The 15,970-nt window shown below is 39.4% G+C and overlaps 2 protein-coding genes across 7 annotated transcripts in view; one reads left to right on the top strand and one right to left on the bottom strand.

The window, feature by feature from the left end:
* FAM179B (family with sequence similarity 179 member B) overlaps positions 1 to 8,779 on the bottom strand; it is a 76,028-nt gene extending 67,249 nt beyond the window's left edge. For all 3 annotated transcript variants that reach the window (XM_013973177.2, XM_013973178.2, XM_018066410.1), the window contains exon 1: positions 6,531 to 8,779. In XM_013973177.2, coding sequence (XP_013828631.2) covers positions 6,531 to 8,576 — 2,046 coding nt within the window. In that variant the 5' untranslated portion in view covers positions 8,577 to 8,779. The remainder of the gene's footprint in view (positions 1 to 6,530) is intronic.
* Positions 8,890 to 15,970, top strand: part of KLHL28 (kelch like family member 28) — a 33,557-nt gene continuing 26,476 nt past the window's right edge. The window contains exon 1 of one of the 4 annotated variants that reach the window (XM_005695279.3): positions 8,890 to 9,148. Coding sequence is in view for 1 of the 4 variants with exons in the window: in XM_005695278.3 (XP_005695335.1) it covers positions 9,356 to 9,358 (3 nt within the window). In the remaining 3 variants the exon portion in view is untranslated. Of the gene's footprint in view, positions 9,149 to 9,177; positions 9,359 to 14,584; positions 14,639 to 15,970 lie in introns of those variants that run through there. The other 3 variants (XR_001919901.1, XM_005695278.3, XM_013973192.2) reach the window with 3 other exon arrangements.

The following is a 15,970-nucleotide window of genomic DNA, read 5'->3' as shown; positions in this document are numbered from 1 at the left end:
GTACTTTAGAAGATTCTGAGGGAATTTTTATGGACATTAAAATTTGATAAGCACTATTCCAGAGGTCACTGTCTTCAATGTCCAGAGCCCCATTCTTTTGGTTAAAAAAAAAAATCTGCTGTCTCAAAATCTTTCTGAATTCTAAGTTATCTTCCTTTAATTTTTTCCTCCAGTTCCAGAAGAAAAAAGACTTCCGCCTCTGTTCCAAAGCTAACCTCTCTATATACCCATGTTCTTGATTCATTCAGTATATGACACTAATTCCTTGCCTTTCCTTCTCAATTTGATTCTCAACTATGATTAGAGAGATCAAATCATATATTCCTTGCAAATCTAAGATCTACCACAGTACAGAGTAGGCATGGTGAAGTCACCAGTGGCTCTTTGCTACTTTTAAATGAGGTGGTTCCTATTTAAAAATAAAGCATAGTGATAACTCATCCTGCTACATCCTACTACATCTTGCTTGGTCTTTTCTTTTACTCTCAAACCCTGAGATTCTATTTTCTCACTTAGATATTTGTGGATACTGATTGCAGACACAGCACTGTTAGTACTGTTATATAAAAAAACAACAACAGTCATTATCAACACAGTGCTTACCATTACTGAAGAAAAAGAAGACATGGTTCACATGGGCTAAATACCAAAAGAGGAAAAAAATGCGAGGCAGTGCTTTTAAGAGTAATCTATAACCTTGAACCTGGCTTCACACTTAGTGGGTGATCAAAAAGATGCTTCATAAATGTTTACTGCTTGTATTAATAAATATTTTATCAGTTCATCTCACAAACTCATAAATTTAGTCTCTAAAACCACTTTTTTCCCGTGTCTCACTGACTTTTCAGTAACCAAACTTTCTACCTTTAAAAAGATACAGAACCTAATAACTACATACAAGTGAAGCAAGTTTGCTCCTTACTTTTCAGTCTAGGTTACCATGACTCTTAACTCATTGTAGAGAAATCTGTTAAGAAAAATATAGCTAACATGGTGGCCAGGTAGTGATGGCTGACTATTGGATCCCACTAACCCATTAGAAGAGCCCTAAAAGCACAGAAAGAGATGCAAAGTTAGAACATCACAAGAATCTGCTTATCACAGTATATGCTGGGGCAGAAAAACAGTCAACTAAATGGTGGAAACAAAATTAAAACGTATAAATATTCAAAAGTAAGAACAACTAAACCAACTGATATTATAAAATCTAACATGAAACAGCCATTAAAGATACTACTATAGATTATTTGATGTCAAAGGAAAAAAATTCATGATAAAGTGAAAGAGAGAGACTTTCGTGTATGGAAAAAATAACGTCATTAGTATACACAAACTGAAATGACACTTGAAGACGAGGCAACAAAATGTTCACTGAATGTTTTTCTCAGTAGTGAGACTGCTGAAAATCTTAAATTTCCTCTTTGTGCCTATGTTTTCCAAATTTTCTATAACAAGCACATACAACTTTTAATAATCAGATGAATTACTAGGAGGAAATTAAGAAAGATAAAATTATGAGAAAAGTATCTTCAAAAAGTATTTTACAAGTAGCTAGCTGATATGTAAGAATAAATCATGTTTTTCCTGATTTCATTCTCAAAAATCTCTCCTGCCTTTAACAGCAATGATGTGCTTCCTGAAACTCTTTACTTCACTTCTAAAACCTTTGTTCTTCCTTGATTCTCTTCCAACTCTTAGGGACTCTTTCTCTTTGCCTTGTTTGGCTCTATCTCCTACTGCTATTCCCTAAATGGGGCTGTATGCTGAGACTGAGTCTTAAGCACTATGCTCTTGTTCTGAGAACTCCTCAGATCTCACAGTTTCAACCAATTACTTCTCAATGTGTAACTTCCAAGTTCTACATCCTAGTTCTCTCTTTGTCTCTTGAATAGTGGTCTTCAACAAATTCAACCAAGTGTTCTTCCACAATCTAAAACTCATTTTCCCTTGTTGGGTCTTTCTTATTCATGGATTTATTATGCATTTTTGTCACTTCAATCAAATCTGAGTTATCCCTTTCTCTTTATCTTCCTTTCCTCCAACACTTGGGCCACTAAATCCTTTGAAATACCTCTTACCTGATACCCTGCTAATTCTAATGAAACTCCACAGTGCACACGTAAAATAGCCCAATAAATGTACTAACTGATCTTCCAAGTCTCCAGTCTCCACCTTCTCAAAAAAAAAAAAAAGGAAAGAAAATCCACACAACTTAGACATTGCTGCTGTTGTGATTAGCTTTCCTAAAATACTGCTTAAAAAAAAGAAGAGAAGGAAAAAACCAAAACCAAACAACCCCTGTAGTCTCAAATCACTGTCAAAATAATAGACTAAACTCTTTAATCTGGCATTCACGGGTCTCCAGTCTAGCAAAGGCCTGCTTTTTTAACCTCTCCTTTTTCCTACCACTGTAATACAAAATAATCCCTCTAAGCAAACTAATCTATTTATCTTCAAAATGAGCTATAGGAGTATGTACCTGAAACATTCATGAGTTTTTATAGAAGCATCTATGTCATTAACTTGCTCTGTGTGGACAAGAGAAATAACATTTTAACAATAGACTGCAAATGTTAAAATTGAACCTGGGCAAGAGTCAGTACAAATTAGAACAGGGGTCACGTCATTCTGGAAAAGGCAAAACTATGCAGACAGCAGAAGACCAGTGTTTGCGAGGAGTTAGGAAGGAAGGGATGAACAGAAGGAGCACAGAGAATTTTAGGGCACTGAAATTATTTTGTGTGATACTACAACAATGGATATGGGTCATGGATATACTTGTCCAAACCCATAGAATGTACAATACCAAAAGTAAATCCTAATGGTCAATGCAGGTTCATCAGTTGTAACAAATGCACCACTTTAGGAGAGATGGTGTTAGTGAAGGAGGTTACATGTGTGGGTGTGGAAAGGGGCTTTAAGGAAACTCTCTGTACTTTCAATTTTGTTGTGAACCTAAACCTGCTCTAAAATATAGTACTGCCCTATTACTTTAAAAATATACATGTACTTTTTAAAACTGCACACATAAAAATATTTAGGTATTTAATCCGTCATTCATTATGATAATTTCCAATGTATCAATAATTCTTCTACAGACCATTTCTGAACAAGAAAGTACAGTCAATCCTCCAAATTGATGGGTTCTGCACCCACAAATTCAACTGTGGATTGAAAATATATTAAAAAAAACTCTAGAAAGTTCCCAAATGCAAAACTTCAATTTTCCATTCTTTGGCAATACATAGCATTTACACTGTATTTATGCAGCTATTTACATAGCATTGACATTGTATGAAATATTATAAGTAATCTTGAAATGACTTAAGGTGTACAGGAGGAGGTTCTAGGCACCTATAAACATGCCATTTTATATAAGGGACTTTAACATCTACAGATTTGGTATGCTCCAGGGTCCAGACACCAACCTCCCTAAAATACTGAGGGACAACTGTATAGCTTAATTTCTGGGATAATTTTTAATTTGACTATCACTTCTTTCAAAAGCAATATATGTCTACACTAGAATTTCAGAAATGTACTATTTTCAGATTCTTGGCACTTTGGCGAGCACCAGAATCTTAATATACTAACATTTCTCTTTTTTTTAGGCTGTGCTGCATGGCTTGTGGGATCTTAGTTCCCTGACCAGGGACTGAACGTGGGCCAGGGCAGTGGAAGTACTGAGTTCTAACCACTGGACTGCCACAGAACTTCCTACACTAATATTTTAGATTTGACAAATAACAAGCAGTGTTAAAATCAATGCTTACAGAAAATCATTCACCCCCAGGTGGTTTAAAATACATGAGAAAAACCATATGACTAAATTATGTAAACAGGAAAATTACTTTAAAAATAACTTTAGAATTAAAAAGAACGAGGGGGAACACTGTTCACCCCCATACTGCAAAAGGCACGAACTCATTTACAAAAATGATCTCCATACCTGGCCCTTGCCTACATTTCTAGTTTCATCTTCTGCTACTTTCCACCAAACAGGTTCGGCTGTGCAGAAATACACCATTTCTTATTAATTTGGTAAATCCTTTTATAATTTAGTATCTCTGAACATTATTTCTTCAGTCTGAAATGCATCAGGACACATCCACACTAAGCAAATTACTATTCATCTTTTATCATGTCATTTGAACCACCTACAAACAAATTAAGAAAAGTTTGACCACATGAGTGTAGGATAATTCTAAGCATAGAAACAAACAAGTACAAAGAAATATTGAGCTTTAGTAGGTAGTCAGCTGTTGTGTTACTGGTGTAGTAATTATGTTTTGTATATGAATATGAATAAATGTAACTGATATTAGAGACCAGAAGCTGTAACTCCAATACTTTGGCCACCTGATGTGACAAACTGACTCAATGGAAAAGACCCTGATGTTGGGAAAGATTCAAGGCGGAACGAGAAGGGGACGACAGAGGATGAGGTGGTTGGATGGCATCACCGACTCAATGGACGTGAGTTTGAGTAAACTCCAGGAGTTGTTGATGGACAGGGAGGCCTGGCATGCTGCAGTGCATGGGGTCGCAAAGAGTTGGACATGACTGAGCAGGTGAACTGAACTGATATTAGGGACCAGGGTTAAATTGTGAGAGAAAGGAAATACAAACATGGACTAAAGGAATATGAGAAAGAGTCTTGAGGTGCTGGATTTGCATTGGAGGTATCAATATGAATTTGTTTGAAAAAAAAAAAAAGGTATTCCTAGGTTCTATCCACTGAAAAAGTCAATCCACAATGATAAGCAATACCACTGAGCACGTCTATACCCTGACTTTGGTTTTAAAATGCCACTTTCTAATTTAAAAAGCATTTCTTGGGCTCTTGGAAAAAACATTGGCTCCAGGTCTGGAGCAAGAAAATACAAAGTAACCCTGGGCATCATACTATGTTTAAGTTAAGGAAGTGTTCAAAGACTTAAGAGTCATGTTACAGGACACAGGAGCCAGCCACCAGTCAAATCAAATTGAGACAATTTTAGCGTCAAAAGGAATACTCGTGCATTTAATTATTAAACATACAATAAAAAGAATGCCAGGTAACAAATACAGAAGGAATGTTAGACTTTTCAAAAAAGTTACCCTTTTTTGTAGTCCCCAATGTAATAAATGATACAGGTAAGGACCATTAGTGGCTGTTAAGAACAGGGGTGGAAGGTTGTTGAGGTATTCCTAGTGTCACGGAGTATCTTACAGATCATATGCTAATTATAAAGAGGAAAATAAACCTTTGCAACAGAGTGGTATGGTTACCACACCTTAACCAAGTGATGTAATGTGACGTTCACAAGGTTGTATTTTTGCTAAAACTGTTTATCTTGAATGTAACATAAAGAAACAGTACGATAGATTAAGATTCTTCAAAAATAAGTCAATGTCATGAAAAAACACACAGATGGGCATGTAATTCTATGTAAAAGACATATTAACCGTGGGAATTTTGATTGACTGGATCCTGGAAGACAAAATAGTATAAAACACATTTTGGGGACAACTGGAGAAATATAAATAGAGGCTATTACTACTGGTATTCCGGGGTGTGATAATGGTATGACAAATGAGAATGTCATTCTTAGGAGTTATATACAGAAACCTTTAGGATGAAATGTCAAGACACTTGCACTTATTTTCAAATGGTTCAGCAAATACGAAGCACATACGGCAACATGACAACTGGTGAATACAGATGAAGTATATGAATATTCACTGCGCGTGCATGTGTGCGCATGTGCGCACTCAGTCGTCTCTAACTCTTTGCAGCACCATGGAGACCTTTAGGCTCCTCTGCCCATGGATTTTCCATGCAAGAACACTGGAGTGGGTTACCATTTCCTCCTCCAGGGCATCTTCCCGACACAGGGATAGAACCCATGTCCCCTGCAGTGGCAGGCAGATTCTTTACCACTGAGCCACCTGGGAAGCCCCAATATTCACTGTACTATTCTTTTAAGTAAACTATAGATTTGGAATTTTCAAAATAAAGACTTCGGGGTGGAAAAAAACCCCTTAGTTCAGATATCTGATCTTCTTGGAAGGTTTTTCCTCCGCCAGTGTAATTATTTTTTCTACTTTCAGCATTTCCATAGGACTCGAAATTTCTATTTTAGCACTTAACCAATTTGTAGCTGCCCATTTACAGGTCTGACTTTCCCTTAACTAAACTCTGCAAAACCCGTTTGATCTTCATTCCTAGAACGTGGTTCTTTTTCTGGTACCTACTAGGTATTCAGTGTTTGTTGTTTGAATGAGATAACAGATATGCCAAAGTGACAGACCAAAACTGAAATCCAGGTATTTTCTATACCAAATTGTGTCTCAAATTTAATCAAATCCATCAAGCAGAAAACCTATTGAAGGTTCCTGTGTATTCTGTCCCATTATAACTGATACATCAGCAAACTGATTTAAAAACAAAGCACAACAACCCTCAAAAAGCCTCAGTCATTACAGGCATACTTCCATTTTAAATTCTTTCATAGGTTCAACTCAAGGAAATTAGAGAAGATGCATACCTGTTCTATGTCCTTGGAACTGGAAGTCTGGTTTTCTCCCGTGACTCCAGACTGCTCATTTTCCCAGGGTAATTTACTTTTTCCTTTTCCTGCACTTAGTACCCTTCGAGTACAGACAGTTGGACTATAAGATCCATAAATTTGCATGCTATCCCTTGTGTGGTCACCACAGTGACAGTGCGCACTCTGAGTTCTGTTACCAGCCAAAAGCCAGTCTGCATCTGCTCCATGTGCCAAATGGCTCGATCTACCCTGGGCAGATGATGGAATGAGTACCGCATATTCCACAAATCCCTGTTCTGTTAACTTTGGGAGGGTTTTTCTAGCCAATCTGGCCTGCACAGCATTCATCACTCCATCTCCATTATCCTGCAGCTCCACAGTATCCACAGCTTTGAAAAGGATGCTGGTTTTACCTGAGCCCATTGACGATGCCAACACAGCAAAGGCTTCAAGAGCTGCCTGGCGTACCCTGCGTTTGCTATCTACAAGAGCTGGGGCAAGATCAAAAGACAGTTTGGATAAGTCAAAATCCTCACTGGGATAAGTCAGGAGGGAGCAGATGCAAATGTTCACCACCTCCTCTCTCACTCTGGAATGCTTATGTTTGAGATGTTCCAGGAGCAAGCAAAGCACCTGTTGAGGACCTACTTCCTTCATTAGCTTGAGGAATATTTTCATGTACTCTTGTTTGATCACCAACTTGTTGTCTGCTAGCACTTTGACAGAAGCTGCTATAACAGGTGCCAAGAACTGTTGCACCTGCTCTCCAAGGCGAATAACCAGTAAATGCAGGACTTGAAGTGTGCCGTGGACCACTTTGAAGTTAGAATCGTCTAACAAATTATACAGCAAACTAATGAAACTCACAAGGCTAGGATGAGAGGTTGAACTTGGGTTAAAGCGTCCCATCACCTGTTTTAGTTCCTCAACAGCCTGAGTCCGGTTCTTATAGTCTTCCTGATCTAACAACCGTGAATGCAGCTCCTGAGGAATAATCCCAAATTTAAGATTGCTGTTGGAAAGATTCACTGCACAGGGAAGGGGATCTTCAGGAAATCCAGATGTTTCAAGTTCCAAATAATAAGGAACCTGACTTCCAAACTGGGACTCCAGGCGGCGATTGTAGTGTCTCCTCAGGGCAGAAGGCAGGCGAGAGATATAGGATTGAAATCTCTCTTGGCCAAGACGGTCCCCTATTTGCTGAAGTGCAGAGAAAGCTGTCTCAGATTCTTCTTCTATCTCCTGATCGCCAAGCTTTCGGGCTAAGGATATTATCACTTCGGTAAGATCTAGGTCGAGCAACAAATCCTCAGGGGTAAGCAAGATAGGGAACAGTAGTGCTGTGGAAGCTCTAAGCCGGGCGTCGGTACTTTCCAGTCCTTGTTGTATAAGCGTCCTCAGCACCTGTCCAGAACTACGCTTCAAACAGATGTGTAGTATCTGCAGCGCATCCTTCCGCAGGGCTGGATTCTCTTCTCGTAGCGAGACGACTAGCTGAGGCAGAAGAGCTAAGCTAAAGGCCTCTTCCAGCTGGCCTAACTCCCCCTGACCCCGGAGAACGTCCGAGAGGAACTGCAAGCAGAGTCGTTTCTCATCACTACCTCCTTCCACAAGCACTCGGCCCAGGGCCCGATACAGCGCTTCCTTTCGTCGGGGGAAGCCAAGTCGACCGCCCCGCCGCGGTAAAGCAGCCTGTAAAGCCTGGAAGGCCTCGGAAGGATCGGGCGCGGTTCGCAGTTGTTGAAGGAGCCGAGTCTCCTCTTCATCTCCCCCCGACAAACCACCTCCAGGCCCCGACCAACTACTTGAGATTGCCTCCGCGGGCATCAAGAGGGTCGAGGCCAGAGGCGAAGGTGTCGGGGGGCAGGAACCGTGGTCTCCGGCAGCTCCACGGCAGCAATAGTTTTTCTCGCCTCTCATGGCGCCTCTACCTCGACTATCATCAGTCTCTGGGGCGGAAGGACGACTGCGGCTCTGGAGGCGATAGGCACAGAGGGATGGAAGGGGCGGCAGCGGGAACAGGGCTGAGGGCGCAGCCGCCATGGAGGGTCGTCAAGTGGCGGAGACTAGAGCAAACCATCGTCTCCGAAGGGCTCGATGGAGCCCTGCCTTCCTGTTCCTCTCCAAGCCTCAACCTGCAGAGGGGGAAAAGGGAACAACTTCAGCCCCTGACTCCCGGAGGCTGCCTTCGGCAAAATGGCCCCCGCCTGAGCCCCAGACCCCACAGCTGCCACCGGGCGTAACCAGGGGCACCACGTGACCAAACCGATCGCTTCCATGGTGATGTACCCAGCGCGAACCTCTTGACCCGGAAATAACCTACCGTGATGCATGCAGGGTCATGTAGTCCACGTCAGAAATTCGGGCTAGGCGGAAGGGCTCGGAAAAAGGAAGTGAGAACGCCGCGAACGTAAGGAACGTATCTGGAATGGAGAAGGCGAGGAACAGATAAAGCATTAGGCGGAAGTGACGCTCTCCTCGCTCGGGGCGGAAGTTCCCCGCCCAACCCGTAAGAATTAGGGTTTGACTAGAGACAAGTAAGGATCTTGCCCGGTCTCGAGTTGTCCACGGCTCCTCCTCCTCCTGTCGCTGCGGGCGTGATTCCTGGGACTCAGGTATTTTCCTTTGCTGTCCTTCTGCAGCGCAGGCTTTGACAGAGTTCTGCTGGAGTGCCGCAGGTGTTAGAGTAAGATGTAAAGAAATGAACGGGAGCAAGCAGGGACAGAGGCGACATCTTCTTGTGCAGGGCTCGTTATCGCAGTAAACGCGTTGCTGTCTACAGCCCTGAGTAAGGGCGATCCTTTCCTCCTGCCGTCCGCATAATGGTACGAGAGATCCGGACTAAGGCCAAGCTCAGAACTCGCGTACTTTTTTCAAATCTCGGTGTTTTGGGACCTTACTCTCCCCGTCCTCTCCTACCTACCCCCACCCCCCGCTCCGCCTCAGTCCCCTTTTCCTACTTCTCTAACCTTCGGGTTGTGAAGGGTTGATGGTTTTCTGTCGTTTTCCCTTATCCTCATCACTTTAAGTTCTCTTTGAAAACGTACGTGATCTGCAGATAAATCTATTTTTCCTTGTAGCTAACCTTCTGTCCCTTATAGGTTCTCAAAGTCTAATGCAGTTCCTCTGTGGGACTCACCCTTTCCCTCCGCTAGCTCCCTCTGCCACCCCAGCCTCCCTGCAGGATCTTCGCGCAGCTCTGCAGCCAGCCTTTCAGTCTCCTGGAAACCGAGATTGCAAAGACAATTTCAGTTGCGGTTGAAGTTCTTTGCCTCACTGTCCTAAGAGAATTCCGCCCTATAGTTTCAAAGCCGATGATAGACGTTTCTTTGTTTTAGGCGAACTGTGAATTTGGTGAGCAGTCTTTCTTCCTTGTAATTAAACGTAGGCGGAAACAATTCAAGAGCCGGAGTGCCTAGTGTGAGGCAGAGTTCTTTCAAGTGTGGAAGAGAATATTTTGGGGAAGTAATAATACAGTTGTTTTTGAATGACCCAGTGAGAAAATTCTGTTATCATTTGAAGTCTCCAGCTTATGCACTTAAAATGCAAGTGTTCCTATCCAGTTCTGTACCGCACAGAATGTCTCCTTAAGTCCTTAGTATGACAAACCAATTTTATAAAAATATTTGCTGGATAAGTAAGGCAAGTTCAAAAATCATTTCTGGATATTGTCTTAAAGTACAATTTGATTATTATAGGTTTCTTTTTTCCTTTTGGAAGTAGAATAAATGTAAATGAAGCCTGTGTAAACATGCATCCTTCTGCTTTGGTTTAAATTCTAGGATGTTAGTTGATTTTAATTAATCATTTTAGTGTTTAAATGAATCTACCTCGATTTGGTTTGACTATATTTCGGTAGACCAAAAACTTTTTTTTTTTTTTTAATTTTGTGGGTAGGATAAGGGCAGAAGAGTGAAAACCAAGACATGATTTTGACAGTTGTCAATGAGGAAGAATGTCAGTTTCTCATATATCCAGTGAAAGAAGTTCAAATTGATACTTTTACTCATGTATGCTGTATGCTAAGATATCAGGAACTCAATTTCAGACTAAACCAAAAGAATGATATACACATCAGAATGTAACATTAGAATGCCAGTTTATGTTGGAATAGAAGATAACTCTTTCCAGTGATCAGAATTTTCAGGTTGAAAATCCAGTGCATTTTTCCTGTATCCAAGAACTTGGGAAGTTGTGTGGTAATCATGGAACAAAGACAATGAACTTGGAAAGTCGAGAATTATATAGCATCATTAAAATTATGGTAGAAGTTTAAGAATTACCTGTTCTCTCTATAAACAATACTTTTCAAGAGGTTTGAATGCTTAAATCAACTACTTATATCCTTTTCCTTGAAATAAAGCAAGATGAGTTTTCATTTTAACCCCCTTTTCTTAGGGCCTTGTAGAGCACTGTGTTATAGATTGCAATCTGTTTTATATCTATTACCTTTAATTTCCTTGATGAAGACTTGGAAGATGCATTATTCTCTATGATGGATATTTAGGAAATGGGACCTTATCAGCATCCCATATCTTACTGATTATCTTTTAGGGTTGAAAGTGAAAGTCCCTGAGTCGGGTCCAACTCTTTGAGACCCATGGAGTGACTATACAGTCCATGGAATTTTCCAGGCTAGAATACTGGATTGTGGGTAGACTTTGCTTTCTCCAGGGGATCTTGCCTACCCAAGTATCCTTTCCCAGATCTTCCGCATTGCAAGCAGATTCTTTACCAGCTGAGGCGCCAGGGAAGCCCATCTTTGAGGGTTATTTTGTGGAAAATAAATCTCATCCATTTAATGTGTGTTCTGTTTATTTCTGTCATGAAACAAATTAAAAAAAATCTTATTCTTTAATTCTAGGGATCAAGGGAATTCTAGACATTGTGCATTGACTTTTGTTTTGTATTTATCTGTATATAGAGATATGATAAAACTTCATTAAATTTCAGAGTAGTGGAATACACTATGGGGTATATTAATCGTACACCTCTGAAAGTTGAAAGGGAGTAATTAAGAATACATTGCAAATAGCAAATTCAGATTTTAGAAAGTTAAAATAGTAATTTCAAGAAAGTTTAGTTAAATTAATGGGTTATAAGAATGTGTGATACATACCTTAATTTTTTGAACTGAAGTTAAGATAAACACAGTTGCCCTAAAAACATCCCTTATTTCCATAGTCAGAATAAAATATATATTGGTTGGATTAACCAATATAGTTTTTCCTTGTTCTTACTCAAATTTATAGACATCGAGGGATATTGGAAATAAGTGCATTCTGTAAACTGTTAAGAATTTTGTATAGTTTAAGAAGTTATTGTGAAGAAATGCTATGTGAATGAAAAGTGCTCTTAACATTAACAAGTAATTATACTTATACTGTTATTTACTGAGTGTTTGCTGTGTGCCATACACTCTGCCGAGTCCTTAATATTAACTCATTAAATCCTCACAACAGTTTTCTGAGGTTACACCATCTACGTTTGCACTACGGCACATTTTGTGGGTGTTTCCATTGGAAAGTAATTACTGAAATTAGTCATTTTAGCTACTTGCTTAGAGCTTTGGAAACGTTTTGAGGGAGGAGGCTGTTGAAACTAGGATAAAATTAGGTTTTTCCATCATTAATCATTCATATCTATTACTGTGTATTTGATTGTATGTATTTTAATTTTCCTCTTTGAGTTTCTGTTCTGAGGCTTTTTGGTTTCTTGCTTGAGTCAAAACTTTATAATGCGGTTAAGAAATTATGAGCTTATTTTTATCAATGTAGAATTAGACAGGTTTTCTTACTGTGTATCAGTGTTATATTTCATTTACTTAGATTTATGTCCCAAATCCACTGTTCATTTCAAGTCAAAAACTGTACTTTTAAACAATAAAGAAAACCTGTTGCATTTTAAGCAGTAATCTTTATAAATTAACAGAATTTCACATTTTTTCTAACCAGTTTTTCAGTAGATGGGTTAATTCTATAACTTCGAGCTTTTACTGGATGTGGTAATGGCTTTGGGGACTTGCTTTCTTCTGTATTATTTTGGAATCTATGTACAGTGAGTGATTTGTATAACAGGCTTCTAATTTTACTTTTGTTAACTCCAGATATAATGAAAGTCAATCTCAGATAAAAGGAAAATATGCCACCTTGTTCCATAGGTTCAGCGTTAAAATTATATGCCTCTTTGACAGCAAACAACAAAATTCAGTAAAGCAATTATCCTTCAATTAAACAATAAATAAATTAAAAAAATTATATGCCATAATTAGTTGAATTCTGTGAGAACTGAAATGTGGAAAAGAAATTTAAACAATTCTTGTTTCTACTCACCATTTGTTTGCTCTTATTGTAGCAGATAATTGCCTCCCAGCTGATTTCAGCATTACGGTTTTGTAGCGTAGGTGTCAATTAAGTATAATAACTCAGAACTTGACCTTCATTAGCTTGGTTTCAGAATCTAAAATTGTGAAGTTGCTGTAGACAATGGAAAGTTTGAGTCTAATTTTATCTACATTTGCTGATTGCATCTTTCTGTTATGGTTTAAAATGCTTTTCTTTTCTCTTTATTTCTTACAAATTAATGCTTGGATCAAGTCTGTTGACTTCGTTTGATTTTGGTGTGTGTGTGGTGGGTTATAGGTGGTGTTATGATCTTCTATCAGAAGGCCCTGTTGTCTGGTGGTTTCTGTTTTTGTGATGTTAGCAGCCCTTCGTAACCAATGCCTGCCTCTGTTACTTCGTTAAGATTGAGAAATGGTGATATTCTGTCATTCCTTCTCTAAAAACCGGGGTGCTTTTATAAGGAAAAACTGACCCTCATCTGTTTGGTAACCCACTTGTACAGTTAATGTAGGAAGTTCAGTTGCTCAGTCGTATCCGACTCTTAGCAGCCCCCTGGACTGCGGCATGCCAGGCTTCCCTGTCCATCACCAACTCCTGGAGCTTGCTCAAACTCATGTGCGTCAAGTCGGTGATGCCATCCAACCATCTCATCCTCTGTCCTCTTCTCCTGCCTTCAGTCTTTCCCAGCATCAGGGTCTTTTCAAATGAGTCAGTTTTTTGCATCAGGTGGCCAGAGTATTGGTGTTTCAGCTTCAGCATCAGTTCTTCCAGTGAATATTCAGGACTGATTTCCTTTAGGATGGACTGGTATGATCTCCTTGCAGTCCAAAGGACTCTCAAGAGTCTTCTCCAATGCCACAGTTCCAAAGCATCAATTCTTCAGTACCCAGCTTTCTTTATGGTCCAATTCTCACATCCATACTTGACTACTGGAAAAACCATAGCTTTGACTATATGGACCTTTGTTAGCAAAGTAATGTCTTTGCTTTTTAATATACTGTCTAGGTTGGTCATAGCTTTTCTTCCAAGGAGCAAGTGTCTTTTAATTTCATGGCTGCAGTCACCATCTGCAGTGATTTTGCAGCCCAAGAAAATAAACTCTGTCACTGTTTCCATTGTGTCCCCTTCTATTTGCCATTAAGTTCTGGGACTGGATACCATGATCTTAGTTTTTTGAATGTTGAGTTTCAAGCCAGCTTTTTCACTCTCTTTCACTTTCATCAAGAGGCTCTTCAGTTCTTCTTTGCCTTCTGCCATAAGGGTTGTGTCATCTGCATATCTGAGGTTATTAATATTTCTTCCGGCAATCTTGATTGCAGCTTGTGGTTCATCCACCCCGGCATTTCACATGATGTACTCTGCATAAAAGTTAAATAAGTAGGGTGACGGTCTACAGCCTTGACACAATCCTTTCCCAATTAGGACCCAGTCCATTGTTCCGTGTCTGGTTCTAACTGTTGCTTCTTGACCTGCATACAGATTTCTCAGGAGGCAGGTAAGGTGGTCTGGTATTCCCATCTCTTTAAGAATTTTCCAGTTTGTTGTGATCCACACAGTCAAAAGCTTTAGTGTAGTCAATGAAGCAGAGATAGGTGTTCTTGGAATTCCCTTGCTTTTTCTATGATCCACCATATGTTGGCAATTTGATTTTTGGTTCTTCTGCCTTTTCTAAATCCAGCTTGAGCACCTGGAAGTTCTCAGTTCACGTTCTGCTGAAGCCTGGCTTGGAGAATTTTGAGCATTACTTTGCTAGCATGTGAGGTGAGTGCAATTGTGTAGTAGTTGAACATTCTTTGACATTGCCTTTCTTTGTGATTGGAATGAAAACTGACCTTTTCCAGTCCTGTGGCCACTGCTGAGTTTCCCAAATTTGCTGGTATATTGAGTGCAGCACTTTCACAACATCATCTTTTAGGATTTGTGATGTAGGAAAGGTATGATAAATGCTTGATTCTTTCCCTTTATTTGCTTGGATTCAAATAATGAGTTGATTCATTAGCATCTTCTAGTGGTGATCAGGTTTTTAAAATTGTCATAATTGTGTTACTATGAACTCATGGATTTCAACATGTCTGCTATGTTTTCATCAACTGCAGTTACTACAGTGGATGATTGGTTTGTCCCATCTGTGGCTACTGAAGGCCTGCTCAGCTTGGCTCCAAAGTTTCTGTGACCTTAGTCATCACTGATAGCTTTATTGCTATCTAGTGTGTAATGATTCCAAATTTATCTTGACTTTTTCTGTCCTAGGTCTAGAATCAACTGTTTGTCCAAGGAATTCTATGTCCTTAGTGGGAAACAATGTTTAGGGACCCCATCTGGTGCTAGGAGTGCTCTGTGCTACTGGGTTGGTCATAATTTCTAACCCTTTTCAGTTGACAGAGCTCAAAAATATAATTTAATTTTTTCTTAATTATACATTTTATACATTTGTATCTTATATGTATTTTGTTATATGCATAATTTATATAGTTAGTGTGTATAATATTGTTTATATATATACATTTATTCTGTTATTTTTCTCTTCAAAATCCGACTACAGCGACTTCCCTGGTGGTCCAGTGGCTAAGACTCCATGCTCCCAATGCAGGCAGCTTGGGTTCAATCCCTGGTAAGGGAACTAGATCCCACATGATGCAATAAAGATCTGGTATGCCAAAACTAAAACTCAGAGCAGCCAAATAAATAAAACATAAAAAAAAATCAGACTGCAGGGTTTATGTTTAATATCTCAGCCTTATGTCTTTCTCTCTTTCCTCCTTTACTAAAAATCCCAGGTCACGAATGATGACCAGGGATGATAGAGTTAGAAATGTCAGATAATTACATACCATGGCAGTGCACAGTAACCATTTCAGAATACAAATAACATCTTCAGCAACTATGTGAAGTGGTATAAGATTTTTTAAGGCACACCTCTCTAGGGATGGCCCATCAAATTACTGTTTTAAAGTTACTTGGTATGGTATGGTTAGACTGCTAACTGAACATTGGGTTCCTTTGTTTCCTTTTATTTTCAAATTGTTGTTTTTAAGGTTTAATTTTGCTTTATAATTATGTAAAATACTACCTTAATTCCACAGTCAAATCTAT

The sequence above is a fragment of the Capra hircus genome, chromosome 21, assembly GCF_001704415.2.
Source record: "Capra hircus breed San Clemente chromosome 21, ASM170441v1, whole genome shotgun sequence".
In the NCBI taxonomy this organism is placed as follows: domain Eukaryota; kingdom Metazoa; phylum Chordata; class Mammalia; order Artiodactyla; family Bovidae; genus Capra; species Capra hircus.
The sequence above is the reverse complement of the archived record's forward strand: the minus strand, read 5'-3'. Positions and strand labels throughout refer to the sequence as shown.